Below are 13,093 nucleotides of genomic sequence, written 5' to 3'. Positions count from 1 at the left end.
GATCCCAACTCTGTTTTCTGGTAGTTAGCCAACCCTCTATCCATGCTAATATATTACCCCCAACCCCCTGAACTTTTATCTTGTGCAGTAACCTTTTATGTGGCACCTTGTCAAATGCCTTCTGGAAATCCAAATACACCACATCCACTGGTTCCCCTTTATCCACCCTGTGCGTTACATCCTCAAAGAACTCCAGAAAATTTATTAAACATGACTTCCCCTTCATAAAACCATGCTGACTCTGCCTGATTTGGAAATGTATAATTCAATGTCCCGCTGGGCGATAAAGTGGCTGTGAAAGGCGCTATATAAACACAAGTCTTTCTTTCTTCACTCTCCCACCCAAAAACATATTTTGTTAACCTTGAACTGGCCTCTCTCCACACCCCGCCCAGCCCGCCGACAACACAGGCTGACATCGGGTACACCTCCAGCAGTTAACATCTAGGCCCGAGCAGGGGTCTTGCCTGATGCTGCAGCCCAAGGGGGAGGGCCCAGGCCTCAGCAAGCAGTGCCTGTCCCTGGAGAGAAGGCAGATTGTGAAAGCGGTGAGGAAGCGAGTCACAGGTTGGGCTGCTGCCAAACAAGACGTTCCCCACCCCTTCCAACGATAACACAGCACCCAGGACTGCATTCAGATCCAGGTGTACAGGTCACCACACAGCGTCAGTGGCAGAGAGCGAGAGAGCGAGAGTTATAAGGTAGATCAATTGGACACCGAGCTGCATTGGAAGAAATTAGCCAAAAGCTGGGTCGAAGAGGTCGGTTTTAAGGAGCGTCTTGAAGGAGGAGAGAGAGGCAGAGAGGTTTAGGGAGGGAGTTCCAGAGCTTGGGGCCCAGGCAGCTGAAGGCACGGCCACCGATGGTGGAGCGATTATAATCAGGGATGCTCATTAGGGCAGAATTGGAGGAGCGCAGAGATCTGAGAGGTTTTGGGGCCAGAGGAGGTGAGAGATAGGGAGGGTGTAGGGGCTGGAGGAGGGATTTGTAAACAAGGATGAGAATTTTGAAATCGAGGCGTTGCTTAACCGGGAACCAATGTAGATCAGCGAGCACAGGGGGTGATGGGTGAGTGGGACTCGGTGCGAATTAGGACACGGGGTGATGGGTGAGCGGGACTCGGTGCGAGTTAGGACACGGGGGCAGTGAGTACAGGGGGTGATGGGTGAGCGGGACTCGCTGCGAGTTAGGACACGGGGGCAGTGAGTACAGGGGGTGATGGGTGAGCGGGACTCGGTGCGAGTTAGGACACGGGGCATATGAGCACAGGGGGCGATGGGTGAGCGGGACTCGGTGTGAGTTAGGACACGGGGCAGTGAGCGGGACTCGGCGCGAGTTAGGACATGGGGGCAGCGAGCACAGGGGGTGATGGGTGAGCGGGACTCGGTGCGAGTTAGGACACGGGGGCAGTGAGCACAGGGGGTGATGGGTGAGTGGGACTGGGTGCGAATTAGGACACGGGGGCAGCCGAGTTTTGGATCACATCTAGTTTACGTGGGGTAGAATGTGGGAGGCCAGCCAGGAGTGCGTTGGAATAGTCAAGTCTGGAGGTAACGAGGGCAAGGATGAGGGTTTCAGCAGCGGATGAGCTGAGGCAGGGGGCGGAGAGGAGCGATGTTAGAGGTGGCAATAGACAGTGCGGAGCTGAACGGTTACACCGGGTACCAAGCCCGATGGACAGAAGGCGCGACGGCAAGACAGAGCTGCCGCCAGCAGCCCGCACGGTCCTATCAAGCCCCCAGAGACCGGTAAAATACCAGCAGGACAGAGACACAGACCTCCTGCAGGCTCTTTCACCACATCGCGATGTCCCAAATCTCATCACAGCCAATCCAGTGCTTTTTCCAAAGTGTTGTATTGTGGGAAACACAGCAGCCAATTTGCGCACAGCAAGCTCCCACACACAGCAATGTGATAATGACCCGGATCATCTGTTTTAGTGATATTGGTTGAGGGATAAATATTGGCCCCAGGACACCGGGGAGAACTCCCCCTGCTCTTCTTCCAATAGTGGCCCCGGGATCTTTTACATCCACCTGAGAGGTCAGACGGGGCCTCGGTTTAATGTCTCATCCAAAAGACGGCACCTCCGACAGTGCGGCGCTCCCTCAGTACCGCCCCTCCGACAGTGCGGTGCTCCCTCAGTACTGCCCCTCCGACAGTGCGGTGCTCCCCTCAGTACTGCCCCTCCGACAGTGCGGCACTCCCTCAGTACTGCCCTTCCGACAGTGCGGTGCTCCCTCAGTACTGCCCCTCCGACAGTGCGGTGCTCCCTCAGTACTGCCCCTCCGACAGTGCGGTGCTCCCCCAGTACTGCCCCTCCAACAGTGCGGCGCTCCCTCAGTACCGCCCCTCCGACAGTGCGGCGCTCCCTCAGTACTGCCCCTCCGACAGTGCGGTGCTCCCTCAGTACCGCCCTGGGAGTGCCTGCCTGGATTATGGGCTCTGGTCTCTGGAGTGGGGACTCGAACCCATGACCTCCTCACTCGGAGGCAAGCTTGCTGCCCACTTGACCAATCAGCTGCGAGTACTCGGGCAGCTCGGAGAAAGAGGAATTCACATTGCACCATGGACAGGACTTGCACAAGCAGCAAAAACCTCAGGCACCAACCACCACTGTCGCAAGGCCTAGTAACTAGTCAAGCCTGTGCGTGTGTGTCCTGTACACACACCGTGTGCATGTGTCCCAGTGTCTCCTGTACGCACCGTGTACATCCCAATGGACTCTGTGGCAAGGAAACGACAGACAGAACAGGCTAGTGACCATTATGCAACGGAAAATCTCCCCAGAAACGTTGTAACCACGCCCTGTTTAACACAGGCCCAAGGCTCAGTTGAGAGAGAGACGCAGACTGAACAGCGGACAGGCGTGACATCAGAACAGCTTGCATTTATATAGCGCCTTTAACGTAGTAAAGCATCCCAAGGCGCTTCACAGGAGCAATTACTAAACAAAAAATAAATGTAACACCAAACCAGATAAGATGATATTACGGCAGGTGACCAAAAGCTGGGTCAAAGAGGGAGGTTTTAAGGAGCGTCTTGAAGGAGGAGAGAGGTAGAGAGGCGGAGATTTACTTTAAATCTATGCCTCCTGGTTGTTGACCCCTCTGCCGAGGGAAATAGGACCGTCCTATCCACTCTATCCAGGCCCCTCATCATTTTATACCCCTTAATCAGGTCTCCCCTCAGCCTCCTCAGTTCCAAAGAAAACAACCCCAGCCTATCCAATCTTTCCTCATCACTAAAATTCTCCAGTCCTGGCAACATCCTGGTAAATCTCCTCTGTACCCTCTCCAGTGCAACATCCTGGTAAATCTCCTCTGTACCCTCTCCAGTGCAACATCCTGGTAAATCTCCTCTGCACCCTCTCTAGTGCAACATCCTGGTAAATCTCCTCTACACCCTCTCTGGTGCAACATCCTGGTAAATCTCCTCTGCACCCTCTCTAGTGCAACATCCTGGTAAATCTCCTCTACACCCTCTCCAGTGCAATCACATCCTTCCTGTAATGTGGTGACCAGAACTGCACGCAGTACTCCAGCTGTGGCCTAACCAGTGTTTGATACAGTTCGAGCACAACCTCCTTGTTCTTGTATTCCATGCCTCGGCTAATAAAGGCAAGTATTCCGTGTGCCTTCTTAACCAACTTACCCACCTGGCCTGCTCCCTTCAGGGATCTGTGGACCTGCACTCCAGAGTCCCTCTGTTCCTCTACACTTCTCAGTGTATGACCATTTAATGTGTATTCCCTCGCCTTGTTAGCCCTCCCCAAATGCATTACCTCACACTTCTCCGGATTGAATCCCATTTGCCACTGTTCTGCCCATCTGACCAGTTCATCGATATCTTCCTGCAGTCTGCAGCTTTATTCTTCATTATCAACCACACGGCCCATTCTAATATCATCTGTAAACTTCTTAATCATACCCCCGACATTCAAGTCTAGATCATTGATATGTACCACAAAAAGCAAGGGACCCAGCACTGAGCCCTGCGGAACCCCACTGGAAACATCCTTCCAGTCACAAAAACACCCATCAATCATTACTCTTTGCTTCCAACCTCAGCCAATTTTGGATCCAACTTGCCACTTTGCCCTGGATCCCATGGGCTTTTACTTTCGTGACCAGTCTGCCATGTGGAACCTTATCAAAAGCTTTGCTAAAATCCATATACACTACATCATACGCACCACCCTCATCGACCCTCCTGGTTACCTCCTCGAAAAATTCAATCAAGTTAGTCAGACACGACCTTCCCTTAACAAATCCGTGCTGACTGTCCTGGATTAATGCGTGTCTTTCTAAATGAAGATTTATACTGTCCTTCAGAATTTTTTCCATTAATTTTCCCACCACCGAGGTTAGGCTGACTGGCCTGTAATTACTCGGTCTATCCCTTTCTCCCTTTTTATACAAAAAGGTACCACATTAGCAGTCGTCCAGCACCACACCTGTAGCCAGAGAGGATTGGAGAATGATGGTCAGAGCCTTTGCTATTTCCTCTTTTGCTTCGCTCAACAGCCTGGGATACGTTTCATATGGGCCTTTCAAAGCTGCTAAATCTTTTAATACTGCCTCTTTTTATTTCATCTAATATTTCACACTCCTCCCTGATTGCAATGTCTGCATCGCCCTTCTCGTGTGAAAACAGACAAAGTATTCATTAAAACCATACCCACATCTTCCGCCTCCACACACACATTACCTCGAATAGGTCCTACGCTTTAATTATCCTCTTGTTCTGAATGTATTTACAACAACATCTTTGGGTTTTCCTTGATTGTCCTCCTTAAAGCAGAGAGGGTCAAGAGGAGATTTAATCGGGGTGTTTAAATGATGAGGGGTCTGGGCAGTAAATGAGGGGCAATCGTTTCCAGTTTCTCCTCCTGACAGCACTAAGCAGAACCCTGGGCCTTCAAAGTCTCTCAGCCCCAACAATTATCCCTCAATCAACATCACTAAAAAACAGAACATAAGAAATGGGAGCAGGAGTCGGCCATTCGGCCCCTCGAGCCTGCTCCGCCATTTAATACGATCTTGGCTGATCCGATCATGGACTCAGCTCCACTTCCCTGCCCGCTCCCCATAACCCCTTATCGGTTAAGAAACTCTCTATCTCTGTCTTAAATTTATTCAATGTCCCGGCTTCCACAGCTCTCTGAGGCAGCGAATTCCACAGATTTACAACCCTCAGAGAGAAGAAATTTTCCTCATCTCAGTTTTAAATGGGCGGCCCCTTATTCTAAGATTATGCCCCCTAGTTCTATGACGATGGAGAACATGTTTGTGGGAGCTTGCTGTGCGCAAATTGGCTGCGCTGTTTCTTCCTACATGACAACAGTGACTACACTCCAAAAAGTACTTCACTGGCTGTAAAGTGCTTTGGGACGTCCAGAGGATGTGACAGGAGCTATATAAATGCACGTTGTCGAGTTCGCTATAGACACAGCAGTCCCTCACGAAAGATGAGGGGGTTGACTTATGAGGAAAGGTTGAGTAGGTCGAGCCTCTACTCAATGAATTTAGAAGAATGAGAGGTGATCTTATCGAAACGTATAAGATTATGAGGGGGCTTGACAAGGTGGATGCAGAGAGGATGTTTCCACTGATGGGGGAGACTAGAACTAGGGGGCATGGTCTTAGAATAAGGGGCCGCCCATTTAAAACTGAGATGAGGAGGAATTTCTTTTCTCAGAGGGTTGTAAATCTGTGGAATTCGCTGCCTCAGAGAGCTGTGGAAGCCGGGACATTGAATAAATTTAAGACAGAGATAGACAGTTTCTTAACCGATAAGGGGATAAGGGGGCGGGCAGGGAAGTGGACCTGAGTCCATGATCAGATCAGCCATGATCGTATTAAATGGCGGAGCAGGCTCGAGGGGCCGTATGGTCTACTCCTGCTCCTATTTCTTATGTTCTTATGTAGAAAGGATGTCACGGCCATGGGGAGGGTGGGGAGGAGATTGACCAGAATGGTCCCAGGGGATGAGGGGCCTTCAGTGACAGGGAGAGACTGGAGAAGCTGGGGTTGTTCTCCTCGGAGCAGAGAAGGTTAAGGGGGAGATTTAATCGAGGGGTTCACTATCACGAGGGGTTTTGAGGAGTAAATCAGGAGAGACTGTTCCCGGGGGCAGGAGGGTGGGTAACCAGGGGGACACAGATTGACGATAATCGGCGAGGGAACCAGAGGGGGAGATGGGGAGAATGTGTTTTTGACGCAGCGAGTTGTTGTGATCGGGAACGCGCTGCCTGAAAGGGCGGTGGGAGCAGATTCAATCGGGGACTTTCAAACGGGGGAATTGGGTAAATACTGGAAGGGGGGGAAATGTGCCGGGCTGTGGGGAAAGAGCAGGGGGGAGTGGGACTGATTGGATCGCTCTGTCACAGAGCCGGCACAGCACGGGCTCCGTGGGCCCAATGGGATCCTCCTGTGCTGGGTGACTGTGTGAACCTGTGCAGTGAGAGGGGGCCCAGGGCTCAGGCCCCAATTGGTCACTATGTCCGAGCCTCTATCCTTCACCACTCATCTCTGGCTGAGGCAGGGGGGGTCTCTCTGCCGCACGGACCACTCCCCCAGGGCGAATGGTGAGGTCTCAGTCAGTAGGAGAGTGTCAGTGTCGCTCCAGGTGGACAGTAACTCCAGGTCAGGGGTCAAAGTGCAATGGGCTGGGGGGGGGGGGGGGGAGGGGGGAAAAAAGAGAACCAATCAAATCTTCCGTGGGGCAGGCCTCCAAGTTGCCGGGATACGGGAACACAACAACAATTCGCATTTATCCAGCGCCGTTAAATGGAATACACCCAAAGACGCTTCGCAGGAGCGTAATCAAAACACCAAAATGGACATCGAGCCACAGGAGGAGATATTGGGGACAGGTGACCAAAAGCTGGTCAAAGAGGTCGGTTTTAAGGAGCGTCTTAAAAAGGAGGAGAGAGGGGCGGAGAAAGCAGGAATGGGGTACTGAAGTTGCATGTTCAGCCATGAACTCATTGAATGGCGGTGCAGGCTCGAAGGGCCAAATGGCCTACTCCTGCACCTATTTTCTATGTTTCGGGAGGGAGTTCCAGAGCTCGGGGCCCAGGCAGCTGAAGGCACGGCCACCGATGGTGGAGCTATGGAAATCGGGGGATGGGCAAGGGGACAGAATTGGAGGAGCGCAGAGATTTTGGGGGGGGGGGGTTGTGGGTCTGGAGGAGGTTAGAGAGAGAGGGAGGGGTATGGGGTCTGCAGGAGGTTACAGAGATTGGGAGGGGTGTAGGGGTAGGAGGAGCTGAGAGATAGGGAGGGGTGTAGGGGCTGGAGGAGCTTTCAGAGATTGGAGTGGGAGTGGGGGGGGGGGGGGGGGGCGGGGAGGGTGAGGAGGGGATTTGAAAACAAGGATGAGAATTTTGAAATCGAGGCGTTGCCGGACCGGGTGCCAATGTAGGTCAGTGAGCACAGGGGGCGATGGGTGAGCGGGACTGGGTGCGAGTTAGGACACGGGGCAGTGAGCACAGGGGGTGATGGGTGAGCGGGACTGGGTGCGAGTTAGGACACGGGGCAGTGAGCACAGGGGGCGATGGGTGAGCGGGACTGGGTGCGAGTTAGGACACGGGGCAGTGAGCACAGGGGGTGATGGGTGAGCGGGACTGGGTGCGAGTTAGGACACGGGGCAGTGAGCACAGGGGGCGATGGGTGAGCGGGACTGGGTGCGAGTTAGGACACGGGGCAGTGAGCACAGGGGGTGATGGGTGAGCGGGACTCGGTGCGAGTTAGGACACGGGGCAGCGAGCACAGGGGGTGATGGGTGAGCGGGACTGGGTGCGAGTTAGGACACGGGGGCAGTGAGCACAGGGGGTGATGGGGGAGTGGGACTCGGTGCGAGTTAGGACACGGGGGCTGCGAGCACAGGGGGTGATGGGTGAGCGGGACTCGGTGCGAGTTAGGACACGAGGCAGTGAGCACAGGGGGTGATGGGTGAGTGGGACACGGGGGCAGTGAGCACAGGGGGTGATGGGTGAGCGGGACTCGGTGCGAGTTAGGACACGGGGCAGTGAGCACAGGGGGTGATGGGTGAGCGGGACTCGGTGCGAGTTAGGACACGGGGCAGTGAGCACAGGGGGCGATGGGGGAGCGGGACTCGGTGCGAGTTAGGACACGGGTCAGCGAGCACAGGGGGCGATGGGCGAGCGGGACTGGGTGCGAGTTAGGACACGGGGCAGCGAGCACAGGGGGTGATGGGTGAGCGGGACTGGGTGCGAGTTAGGACACGGGGCAGCGAGCACAGGGGGCGATGGGTGAGCGGGACTCGGTGCGAGTTACGACACGGGTCAGCGAACACAGGGGGCGATGGGTGAGCGGGACTGGGTGCGAGTTAGGACACGGGGCAGTGAGCACAGGGGGTGATGGGTGAGCGGGACTGGGTGCGAGTTAGGACACGGGGCAGTGAGCACAGGGGGTGATGGGTGAGTGGGACTGGGTGCGAGTTAGGACACGAGGCAGTGAGCACAGGGGGTGATGGGGGAGTGGGACTGGGTGCGAGTTAGGACACGGGGCAGTGAGCACAGGGGGTGATGGGTGAGTGGGACTCGGTGCGAGTTAGGACACGGGGCAGTGAGCACAGGGGGTGATGGGTGAGCGGGACTCGGTGCGAGTTAGGACACGGGGGCAGCGAGCACAGGGGGTGATGGGGGAGTGGGACTCGGTGCAAGTTAGGACACGGGGGCTGCGAGCACAGGGGGTGATGGGTGAGCGGGACTGGGTGCAAGTTAGGACACGGGGCAGTGAGCACAGGGGGTGATGGGTGAGCGGGACTCGGTGCGAGTTAGGACACGGGGCAGCGAGCACAGGGGGTGATGGGGGAGTGGGACTCGGTGCGAGTTAGGACACAGGGGCTGCGAGCACAGGGGGTGATGGGTGAGCGGGACTCGGTGCGAGTTAGGACACGGGGCAGTGAGCACAGGGGGTGATGGGTGAGCGGGACTCGGTGCGAGTTAGGACACGGGGCAGTGAGCACAGGGGGTGATGGGTGAGCGGGACTCGGTGCGAGTTAGGACACGGGGCAGCGAGCACAGGGGGTGATGGGTGAGTGGGACTCGGTGCGAGTTAGGACACGGGGCAGTGAGCACAGGGGGTGATGGGTGAGTGGGACTCGGTGCGAGTTAGGACACGGGGGCAGTGAGCACAGGGGGTGATGGGTGAGCGGGACTCGGTGCGAGTTAGGACACAGGGCAGTGAGCACAGGGGGTGATGGGTGAGTGGGACTGGGTGCGAGTTAGGACACGGGGCAGTGAGCACAGGGGGTGATGGGTGAGTGGGACTCGGTGCGAGTTAGGACACGGGGGCAGTGAGCACAGTGGGTGATGGGTGAGCGGGACTCGGTGCGAGTTAGGACACGGGGGAGGGGGTTTGGGATGAGCTGAAGCTTAGGGAGGGTGGAAGGAGAGGCCGGCCAGCAGAGTGTTGGAATAGTCGGAGTCTGGAGGTCACAGGGGGAGGGTTGCAACAGCACATAGCTGTTCGAAGAAGAAAAAAAAAATCAGATAAGAGAGAGAATGAGGCCATTAAACACTAAGGGAGCTTTGGACAGGGAGAGGCGGAGCTGAAGCAAGGAACTGAGACATTCACTTGCAACACCGACACACACAGGATTCAGATAAGCGCAGTTTTGTTTCACAATCAATACAAGTGTCTCACAAGGGCCTCATTTACCACAAATTTCAATTTGCACAAGCCAGTTTCTTTTCTCAGTCGTTCATTCCTCGGGGGTGTGGGTGTCATTGGTATTTACCGCCTGTCCCCAGTTGCCCTCAAGGTCCAACACCGCCTCCAGTGCGCCAGAACAGCCTTCGGCCGCCCGAGGAAGAGTGTTTGAAGACCAGGCCCTCAAATCTGCCACCAAGCTCATGGTCTACAGGGCTGTAGTGATACCCGCCCTCCTGTATGGCTCAGAGACATGGACCATGTACAGTAGACACCTCAAGTCGCTGGAGAAATACCACCAACGCTGTCTCCGCAAGATCCTGGAAATCCCCTGGGAGGACAGACGCACCAACGTTAGCGTCCTCGACCAGGCCAACATCCCCAGCATCGAAGCACTGACCACACTCGACCAGCTCCGCTGGGCAGGGCCACATGGTCCGCATGCCCCCGACACAAGACTCCCAGAGCAAGCGCTCTACTCGGAACTCCTTCACGGCAAACGAGCCAAAGGTGGGCAGAGGAAACGTTACAAGGGACCACCCTCAAAGCCTCCCTGATAAAGTGCAACATCCCCACCGACACCTGGGAGTCCCTGGCCAAAGACCAGTCCACCCTAAGTGGAGGAAGTGCATCCGGGAGGGCGCTGAGCACCTCGAGTCTCGTCGCCGAGAGCGTGCAGAAACCAAGCGCAGGCAGCAGAAGGAGCGTGCGGCAAACCAGTCCCACCCTCCCCTTCCCTCAACCACTGTCTGTCCCACCTGTGACAGGGACTGTGGCTCTCGTATTGGACTGTTCAGCCACCTGAGGACTCATTGTTAGAGTCTTCCTCGATTCCGAGGGACTGCCAATGATGATGATCATAGTACCACCTTTGCAGCAGTCTCGGACGCGACCAGATCTGCTCACTAGGCCCACTCCAAAGGGCCGGTTAAGGGCCAACCACATTGGGCGTGGGACAGGAGTCACATATAGGCCCAGACCAGGCAAGGACGGCATGTTTCCTTCCCCTGAAGGGGTGTCGGTGAACCAGTTGGGTTTTCCCCCAACCACAATCCGTCAGCTTCACAGTCACTTCTGCCGAGGCCTCCTTTTTATTTCCAGTTTTGTTTTTTTTTTAAAAAACAAAAAAGTGCCCTGGTGGGATTTCACCTCATGTCCCCTGGATTATTAGCCCTGTACCAGACACACCGCATCACCCGACTCAGCGATACCGCCTCTGGCTGGAGTTACGGACACTCAGAGTCCAAGACTCGGTGGGCAGCGTTCTAGTCAGAGGTCAGAAGGCTGTGGGTTCGAGACCCCGCTCCGGAGATCAGAGCCCATAATCCAGGCCGACGCTCCCAGTGCAACGCTGAGGGAACGCCGCACTGTCGGAGGGGGCGGTGCCGAGGGAGCGCCCACACTGTCGGGAGGTGCCATCTTTCAGATGAGACATTAAACCGAGGCCCCGTCTGCTCTCTCGCGTAGATCCCATGGCAATGTTGGAAGAGGAGCAAGGGGGGAGTTCTCCCCAGTGTGCCGAAGCCAATAATTATCCCTCAACCATCACACAAAACAACCCAGAGCATTGTCACCTGGCTGTGTGTGGGAGCTTGCTGTGCACATATTGGCTGCATCGTTTCCTACATTACAACAGTGGCTACACTCCAAAACCTTCTTCATTGGCTGCAAAGATCTTCGAGATGCCCCAAGGTTGAGCAAGGTGCTATATAAAGGTTTGTTCTTCTCTCAAACAGGGCGCAAGGGACATAAGCACACACACACACACACACTTGAAGCAAAGTCACACCATTCCTTCCTGTGCAGGTCCAGTGATAACTTCTCTTCCCCTTTGGACTTGGGTTCGATGAGCCTGCCACACGATCGCACCACAAAAGGTGGTCTCAAGCAAACTCCTGCTCCCTCTCCCAGTCCCGGGACTTGTCAATTTGCAATGGTTGGTAATGTAGGGGCCCAGCGAGTGAGCACCGAGGAAACTGTGCCCACTCCTCGGGGAGGGGGCTGTCTGTTAAAGGGGCTCCTGTTCCCTTACTCCCCACCCCCTTCTGGTTAAAAGGGTTCCTGTTGCCTTACTCCTCCCCTCTGGTTAAAGGGGACCCTGTTTCTTTTCTTCCCACCCCCTTCTGCTTAAAGGGGCTCTTATTACCTTACTCCCTTCCCCCCACCCTGGTTAAAGGGGTCCTGGTCACCTCACTCGCCCCCCACCTCCCCACTCTGTTTAAAGGTGCCCTTCCCCTCACTGGCCCCTGGTTAAAGGGGCTCCTGTTCCCTAACTCGCCCATTCCCCCCCCCCCCCCGCTGGTTAAAGGGGCCCCTGTCCCCTTACTCCTCCCCCACAATTAAAAGGGACCTTCCCATCAATACCCCCTCCCGTCTGGTTAAAGGGGCCCTTCCCCTCACTCCCCCTCCCGTCTGGTTAAAGGGGCCCCTCCCGTCTGGTTAAAGGGGCCCTTCCCGTCACTCCCCCTCCCGTCTGGTTAAAGGGGCCCTTCCCCTCACTCCTCCCCCACAGTTAAAGCTTCCCTGTCGCCGCCCCGGTTAAAAAGGGCCCCAGCAAACCAACATGTTGCTCATCAAATCAGTTTTCTCCACGACGCCTCTGTCCCTTTAAAATAAACACCTCCCCAGCGGAGCCAGCGAGCCGAGGCTCCGCTGAACCTGTGCACAGTGTGTAACCAGGAACCCCAGCACAGCCCGGCTGTTCGTACTGTCGGCAGGGCAGGCCTGGGACAGGAACAGTGGATGTTATCCCCCAAACACAGTGTACCTGTCCCTGGGGGGGAGAGAGACAGAGAGAGAGAGAGACACACACACACACACACACACAGAGTCATATTCAGTGACACACACACACACCTTCAGCTGAAAGAGAAGGTGTGAGTCACTGACTGGCACTGGGAGAGGTTCTCTCCCCACCCACCACCTCCTTCTCTCCCTGTGTCTCCCCTCTCCCCCTCTGTCCTTCTAACTATCACACACTTACTTACTTTTGAACAGATAGTCATACTCGTCTTCCTTGCCTCCCATGCTGCAGTTCCTGCTCCTGGTCCGGGCTCCGCTCCAACTTTCCCCAAACTCCTCAAACTCGCAACTTCTCGGCACGGGACCGGCTGCTCGGCCAATGGGGGCAAGGGGGCGGGGACTGGGCGGAGCCGGGCCAATCCGGGTCAAACACACCCAACCCGGGATAGGCAGACAGACAGACCCAACCCGGGACAGGCAGACAAACCCAACCGGGACAGGCAGACAAACCCGAGACAGACAGACCCAACCCGGGACAGGCAGACAGACCCCAGACAGACAGACAGACCTAACCCGGGACAGGCAGACAGACAGACCCAACCCGGGACATGCAGACAGACAGACAAACCCGAGATAGACAGACAGACCCAGCCCGGGACAGACAGACA

At 55.6% G+C, this 13,093-nt stretch overlaps 1 protein-coding gene across 1 annotated transcript in view; it reads right to left on the bottom strand.

Annotated features, from left to right (window-relative positions):
* The window catches only part of LOC139240215 (ras-related protein Rab-11A-like), a 31,277-nt gene extending 18,498 nt beyond the window's left edge, over positions 1–12,779 (bottom strand). The window contains exon 1 of the mRNA XM_070868686.1: positions 12,671–12,779. Coding sequence (XP_070724787.1) covers positions 12,671–12,710 — 40 coding nt within the window. The 5' untranslated portion in view covers positions 12,711–12,779. The remainder of the gene's footprint in view (positions 1–12,670) is intronic.
* Positions 12,780–13,093: the final 314 nt, after the last annotated feature.

The sequence above is a fragment of the Pristiophorus japonicus genome, chromosome 30, assembly GCF_044704955.1.
Source record: "Pristiophorus japonicus isolate sPriJap1 chromosome 30, sPriJap1.hap1, whole genome shotgun sequence".
Lineage (NCBI taxonomy): Eukaryota > Metazoa > Chordata > Chondrichthyes > Pristiophoridae > Pristiophorus > Pristiophorus japonicus.
This window is presented reverse-complemented; position numbering and strand designations above follow the sequence as displayed.